Genomic DNA, 7,788 nt, shown 5'->3' with positions numbered 1-7,788 from the left:
TTTTAATCTTTGTGAAAACTAAAAGTACTGATTCATTGCCTTGAATCTATGGACCAAATAAAAAAAATGTGATCTGACCGCGTATTCTCGTTTAAAGACAAATATACGACGAGGCACCAGCATTAATACCGACTTTATGCTCGCTGCGTTTCTGTTGCTTTCTATCCTTTTATCACCGGGTCCTTGTTATGGCATGCGTTGAGGTTTCCATCCATGCATTTGGTGTGAAAAGAGTACAAAGATTACACATCATTATATTTACAAGATAGCAAGACAGGAAAAACTACAAGTTTGCACACAAACAGGCAAAGAAATGAAACTGGCAATAAAGGCAATAAATAAAACATAGTTCACTGGTGCATGCCATCATTAGCACAATACATGCAAATTACCCTGGATGAAAGAATGCCGCTCCTGAAACTGGCTATAGAGCCATACAGTACTAAGGAGCCTCACTTTTTGGTATAGTCGAATCGCTTTCATATTCCTCGCCATAATTTCAGAAGCTCGAGGAACAGTTGTTGGTAAATGAAAGGCGCTACACACGATCGCATTGCACTACAAAGGACTGGATGTCACATGCTGAACGCTCCGTCAACACAGTGGCGGGATTCCACAGCGGTCAGAACCGAGTGACGATCCACTCAATACTATCACACTGGCGTGCACAGCGGTGCACCCGCCGCGTGCAACGGGCCGTCACACGACGACCCGAGCCGCTCAGAGACTCCACAGCCTGTTTCAGGCCGCGGCCGCGCGGCTACAGCCAGCACTACATAGCCAGGAAACGTCCACGACGCGGCTCCATCCAGACAGCCGCATTCGTCCCCAGACTGGCGCTCTATCGTACTCGAGGTACGATCTCATACAGCGGCGACCGGCCTGGCCAGCAGGGCCGGCCGGCCGGGCTCGTGGCGTGCTGCAGGACGTCGACGGCCTACTCAGGCCGCGGCAGCCTCATGCACATGCCGTAGAACCTGTTGACGCCGTCCAGCAGCGCTCTCCTGATGAGCCGTCCTGAATACTCGGATGGAACTGAAGCGATCCGTAGAAGGGTCTCGCAGTCCTCGAGTCCTCTTCGTATTCCTTTGAGACGGCACGGGGCACAGGCCCCGCTGATGACTTCGGCGAAGAGAATGGAGTAGATCGGCGTCTGGAATGAAAAGAAAGAAACGTTGTAAAATATGAACGACTTGCCGTAAAAGTGAAACATACACCAAGACTGTTAACAACATGCTAGGATGTCAGCGTTGCTTACTTTATGAATTATGATTATCTTTAGCATTCCAAGTAATGCAACATACGCTGTCAGTAGCAGTTCCGTCTGTCAATAGCGTGTGCTACCGTATTAAGCGGCCTAATGTTTAAGCAGCCATATCTCCACCGATCAACTTTGCCGACCACCGAATCTCCTGGTCACAGTTGTTGGTGCTCAGCCCGTTCACGTGTTCTCAAGGCCAGAACCTCATGCTCTGCGATAAGCTGCATCTAAACCGGTCTCCTGACCTGGCTGCATCCTATTTTTCCTTTTGAGGACATAAAGGACGCCCTGTCCTAAAAACCTATTCGTCATCTAAATCTCTTCTGCCAGCCACATGATGATGCTCCGCTTGTCTATAACGGCGCACTGCGATGCAAGGCTACTGTATTTTGTCACCTAAATGGGATGACGCTGCAAAATTGCTCGCTTCACAACAGAGAGCGCAGACCGGTAGTTATCGCCACATGAATTTGTGAGCAGGAACTGCCGGTCACGAACCGCGCCTGACATTCTCCCAGCTAATGCTGCCCCCGAGTCTGCTTTGTATGAACAGATCCCACCCTCAACAGGGCGCCAGAGGCTTTGGGCAGACCGCAGGTATCCTGATTCGCCCGTTATCTGCGCTGTCGCAACTCAGTTATAATCTATCTTCCTTGAGCAGAGCTCAGCCTTTATTTCCGATATCGCCATTTTCCGCGGCAATATGTAAATACTAAACAGATCATTAACGATGGATCAAGTCAGAGGTAATCTGCCCAGCGCCGTAACCTCGTAAACCTTCGTCGCTCCAGCCATGGCCAATCGAAGCGCTTTGCGCAACCAGCTTGTTTGAAGAGGAGCCGCTCAGGAAATCTCCTATCCGGCAAACTGTCGGCGATCTCACGGACTCTGAGACCGGCGGAAAGTGGCCGGGGGTGAATCACGGTGTCATGGGCGCGTCAAAATCGAGACCGGCTTAATTTGTTTCCGGGATGACGCCTCCGTCTATAATTGTTCACGTACCGCCACAAAGACATCCGGTGGGACATGCCCCACTCGAGGGCAGCTGATATGTCGGGACTCATGCAGATTCGTGAGACAAAAATTGAAGTTTATTGTGCATAGAAAGTTATTGAGTCAATTTTGATCAAAAGGGAAATAAATGCTCTAGAAAAAATGTTAATCGTTTGACCCTGGCTTTTCATAAGGACGATAAGCAAGACACTATATTCATACAATTTTTAAAGCCAAAAAGAAGCTCCTTTATGATTCGGGTTTTCCTCGATAAAATCCGCTTGTCATGAATGTCTGCATAACTGTGCCTTTATTGGTTGGATTGAAAGTCGCCGGCAGACATGGGTAATTAGTTAGGATTTAAATAATCCCTTCATAGCCGAATAGCTATACGCTTATGCGTTTTATCTGCTCAACACCCAAATCGCTACGCTTATCAAACGATAAGCTCGAAAATACTTTGGTGAAACGCCTGCTATCAATCATTCTTAGCTGGGATTTATCGACTGATGGCAGCCGAAGAGCGCAATAAGCCTTCCGTCATTCATTCCGCTCCATGGGTTCCCCGTTGATCCGACTAGTTCGGTAATTAAAAGTTCTTAACTTCTTGGCGGGATTCGTTTGGGTCAAGCTAATCGCATGGAATTGAGAAGGGTGAATGCGAGAATGCCCGGTGCGCTAAGCCGTTTCTAATCTTCTAACGTCATGCGTCGATCATTCGGAACCATCAAAGAGGCGGCAGCATTTCACAAGGGCACGATCGTCCAAGCCCTTTGAAGGTCTGACGGTCTGACTAATCTGATTACCACCTACACCAGGGACAGACAATCAAAGAGCTTAAGAGCACACCCAGGTTCTATTCGCGAAAGGATTTGACGAAAGACGCCACGTCAGCCTGTCGCCGAGTTCTCACCTGTGTCTATCGCCGTCCGCTGCGTCCGAGCAGGCTCTGCAGATAGAGAATCTGCGCCAGCGCCTTGTTGCCGAGGTCGGCCGACTTATCATCAGGCCTCCTTTCGCTGGCCTGCGCCGCCTCGGGCGAGCCGGGCCTCACGGTGACACCAGACTCGGCCAGCTCCCTCTCGAAGGTGCGGCGCGACTCGAGCTGTCGGCGCGTCTCCTCGGCGGCAGAGCGCTGCTGCTCGGGGGAGGCGGTGGCCGCGGCGGCCGCCAGGTCGAAGCGTCCCGGCCGGTGCGGCGAGAACCTGCTCACGGCGCGGCTGGTGTCGGCGGGGGCCGAGGAGCTGAACTGGTGCCGGCGGTTGAACTGGTTGAGGCGGGTGTTGGTCGGGCTGGAGCCGAAGCGGGCCGGCCGGTTGGTGTCGAAGCGGCTCTGGAAACCCGAGCGGAACGGGAAGCGCTGCTGGTTCGAGTGGCGCTGGCCCGCGAACTGCTGCTGCTGCGGCTGCTGCTGCTGCTGCTGCTGCTGCTGCTGCTGCTGGTACTGCTGCTTGTAGTGCTGTTCGTACTGCTGCTGGTACTGCTGCTGCTGCTCGTACTGCTGTTGGTGCTGCTTCTGATGCCGCTGCGGCTGCGAGGTGCCCTCGTAGGTGAAGGACCGGCACGAGCCGACGCCGACGACATAGCAGACGCTGCCCAGCAGCTTGCCCTGCTGTGAGCGTCCGTTGCCCATCGGACAGGAACAGGTGATGATGCCTCGTCGCTGTGCTGAGGCGGTACACGCCACTGCCAGCAGTAGCAGTACGGCCTGGAAACAACAGAAAAGGAATCAATATACAGCCCACGGCAATACATGAACATGAAGAGATGGAATCGGTGACTCCGAAATATTGCAGTGAAACAACCTTGGACTGGCTGACCCTGGAACAGCAAGTAACCGCTTATTTCTATAAGTAACGGTTGAGTCAGCAGCGAGTCATTTGTCAGCGTTCCTTGTGAACAGTCACGGAGCCGCGGGGTCCTTCACGATCCGCGTTGCGTGCCTGAGCTGGAGCTCTTTAGAAGCTCTGACGCGACCGTACCATGCAACTCTCCGAGAAAGGAGACCTCCCGGACGGCTCACGAGCGGCAGAGGCACGTTCTCGTCACCGTGCGACAGTTCCATGGCAAGATTAAACCCCAGACAGCTCGGTTCTAACTGCTGCCATTACAGGGTCAGCTGCACCTCGGAGCGTGCACGAGCGGTCGTTCGGTCGGCTGCTACTGCGCAGCACCACACCCTTGAGAAGAGGGTAGGTCAACTCCTCCCACCTCCCGCGCCACGGAGCTTCGGCAGCTCTTCCATCAAGCTGAGTCGGGAAGTCGCTAATAACACGCCGGGAGTACAATGACGCGAGGTTTTTAGAACAATAGTGGCGGCCTCAAAGGCAGCAGATGGCTCGGCACATTAGGCAAGCTCTTATGGAAAGTTATCGCGCCTTAGATCGCATGGCGATGGGCTCACGTTTTACAACAGAAAAATGGACAGCATTAGAGCGGTGTTGCCGCTAAGAGTCTTTGATTAACACTTGTCCATCAGATGGATTTTACTTTTGGATTAGCGTAGATGTGGCTATCGATTTGGTAACGTGGATGACCAATCGTAAAAATGGCGCAATCGGTCAAAAACATAAAGAAAAAAAGAAGGAAAAAACACACCCACAACCGGCCCAGATCTTATAGCGAGTTGAGCTGTATCTCATCGCAACAAAGAAATCTCCCAGTCCTTTCACGGAACGGGCGTAAGTGGAAAATAATTCTGAACTCGTTTAAAGTAACATCCGCCATATAATCTCGATCAGTGGCAGCCGCAATCACGAATGCATCATCTGCGAAGCAGTTCCGTTTCACCCATCAAAACGGGCCCGGCGGGGCGCCGGTAGAGATGGGTGTCTCCTCACGAACTAGATTGAGTCATGACCACGGAGCAGCCCCCTGCGACGAGCATGTTCCCGTCCCGACACCCGGGTCATCGGAGGGTCACCCAGGGGTCACGGAGAGCCCGTCAGGTCAGCCACTAGTCACGGAGCCCTTGAAGCCGCCAAGGTCAGGGCAGCGTTGTGGTTTGTTGCTATTGCTTGGCACCTGCTGTGCAAAGCAAGCCGCTGATAATAGACCCGGATTTTTATGCGCTGGTGGCGATGCACTGTGCTGGAACGTGATAGGCTGGCCGTAGGGGAGCTAGTCGAACCGTTAGTCTGCAGACTTTTTCGTGTGTACTTTATAACTCAGAAGCAGTTGAACTATGCGTAATCGGGCCGGTAAGTTGACATCTTCAAAAATGACATGTAACCATGTGTTCAAGACAATTTGGAGGAAAGCAAGCCTAGAGACATGATAACATTGCCTTCTGTGACAGGTTATTTCTGTTTCGTGCAAGAGGAACATCATTCTTGCACGAATGCACTTGTCACAAAGAACGTCGTTGAGGAATTCCGCCACATGGTTTCATGCGCCCGCGTCCCAATTTTACATCGTCTCGGCTGGTAACAAACCGTTCCGTTTGAAGGGATTACCAGTCGTCCACTAAACCGCGACAGAGCTGTAATTCCCAGACAGTCGCTACAAGTCTCCTGTGAAGGGATCGGCAAATCGCATAGCGTGCCGTGTTTCATACGCTTCCTTCTATCCTGTTCCGAGATAAATAAACTCGCGCTGAATGCGAAGTTCCCCTGACTGCACGCCTTTTCGTCATCAACCGCAGACGCTTACGTCATGATGCCGTGCCGCAGACTACAGAAACAAACCTAGCACTCAGGGCATCCCTCAACGCATGAGAAAGCGGAACGCTGACACCTTTCGCGCAATGCCACAGGGCGGAACAAGTGGCGAATTTCCCAACGGTACGGGTCGCCGCACACGGGTCAACTTAACGAGACCGCATCGGTGTTGTATATGTGTGAGACAGAGCGAGACGTCAAAATTCAGGCCAGCTTTACTGAGGCGAAACGTCATTCATCACTTACAAATTAAGTTACGTTTTTGCCAATTATGTAATATGTTCTTGCACATTACATGGTAGATATTTTACGGCTTAAAATAAAATAACGGCAAACTTATGCGGGAATGCCGCTCACATCAGATGCATCGGTACGCAATCTGGTATCGGAATATGCGATCGATTTCACTCAATGTCCGCACTGTGCTGTACTCGTATGTCACGACTCCATACGGCATTCCTAAGGCGCTTGAATACATTAGGATAAAGGAATGCGCATCTCTAATGTGTGATAACGGCCTTGTGCAGGCTGAAGCAAAATATATCGATGCATTTTCGCCACAGGCAAGCAACAACAAGCAAAACGCAACGGCGTTTGGCAATCTTCACTTTCGTGAGACAGGACTGCACACGGAGTGTTGCGCACTTAGCGCCTTGGAAATGGATTGACGTGCAACGAGATTTCAAAATAGGTCGGGGGCATCTGCCTCATTTGTTAGTCAAATTGTTGCACGCTGCAGTACTATTGCCACTGCAAAGGCAAACTCACGCTGACTGAGCAAGACACGGGCCAGCCTAAGAATCTATGACCAAGTCTGTCGAATGGAAGTGCGAAGCTGGGCCGTACGAAAGCTTCTTTCGACTTCGATGGGCGTTATTTAGTCCGTTGAATAAAACTAGGTGAGGGCAAATACACCTCGCTTACTTATGCTACTCGCTACACAAGCGAAGGGCTAAAGGGGCGATGGTTTGTAAACGTTGGCGTTGGTAAAGTAGTCTATACCCAACTTTTTAAGAACTCAGCAAATTCTAAATAATGACAGTTACTATTGCACACACAAGAAATAAACTTCTATTTCAAGCCACAAAAACATTTGAGCCTTGAATAAATTATGAGTGCACTTGTAAATGCACATAGGTTTTAACATGAACTTAACTGTAAATTTTATAAAAACATATAAAATATAAAACAGAAAAAGCAACGAGTAAAGCACATGCACTGTGGACACCTCATACACACTCACCAATCCAGTGGCGTTCGCGTTCATGTCTGCGGCTGTTCACGTATCCGTCGATCGGAGCGTCTCACGAGCTACACCCACTGCAGGCACCGGTCCGAGCGAGCACTGAGTGACGCCGTTTGGCGCCGGCCGGTTTTATGAACGCTAGCCTCCCTGGGGCGGTGCGGCCGCGGCGGCGGACCGGTGGGTTTTCCTGCTCTCGACCAGAGGCGGCGGCGGCGACGACGCATCCTGTGCCCTCCGGCGGCTTCCGCTGGGTCACGCGGCGTGTTCAGATGTTATAGTAGGACGAGGTCAGTGTGGGGTGGACCTGGGATGGCCCCCCGTCGCCGCGGGCGAAGTGGAGGGCGAGCTGGCGGGGCGACGACGCTGAGATCGGAACTCTGAGGTAAGTGACATGAAGTGCATAGGTGAATATTTTACATTGGTCACGGATGGCGTAGGCTGAATAGGTGACAGTTCTTGCTTCTGTGTGCCTAAATCGCGTCATCAACCAGTGCTAGGCATGAAATGATGAGATATGGGCGTCGCAAATTGCCCGAAATAAACAAAACAGAAACAAAAACAGTGTGAGTGCGACCGAGCTTCGAAAGCGAGACGTTTGTTGTTCAGGAGCGGACACGGAACTGTGCAGC

The 7,788-nt window shown here is 51.4% G+C and overlaps 1 protein-coding gene across 1 annotated transcript; it reads right to left on the bottom strand.

Annotated features, from left to right (window-relative positions):
• Nucleotides 1-238: 238 nt before the first annotated feature.
• Nucleotides 239-7,415, bottom strand: LOC122389383 (putative uncharacterized protein DDB_G0271606). The gene is made up of 3 exons (XM_043381317.1): nt 7,157-7,415; nt 3,168-3,962; nt 239-1,153 (listed from the first exon to the last, which is right to left on the bottom strand). Exons 1-2 carry the CDS (start codon nt 7,178-7,180, stop codon nt 3,174-3,176), a joined length of 813 nt encoding a protein of 270 aa, XP_043237252.1. The 5' UTR covers nt 7,181-7,415; the 3' UTR covers nt 239-1,153; nt 3,168-3,173.
• Between the last annotated feature and the right edge of the window lie 373 nt (nt 7,416-7,788).

Source organism: Amphibalanus amphitrite, unplaced genomic scaffold, assembly GCF_019059575.1.
Source record: "Amphibalanus amphitrite isolate SeventyFive unplaced genomic scaffold, NRLGWU_Aamphi_draft 000356F_arrow, whole genome shotgun sequence".
In the NCBI taxonomy this organism is placed as follows: domain Eukaryota; kingdom Metazoa; phylum Arthropoda; class Thecostraca; order Balanomorpha; family Balanidae; genus Amphibalanus; species Amphibalanus amphitrite.
Note: the sequence above shows the minus strand (reverse complement) of the source record. Positions and strands in the feature narration are given on the sequence as shown.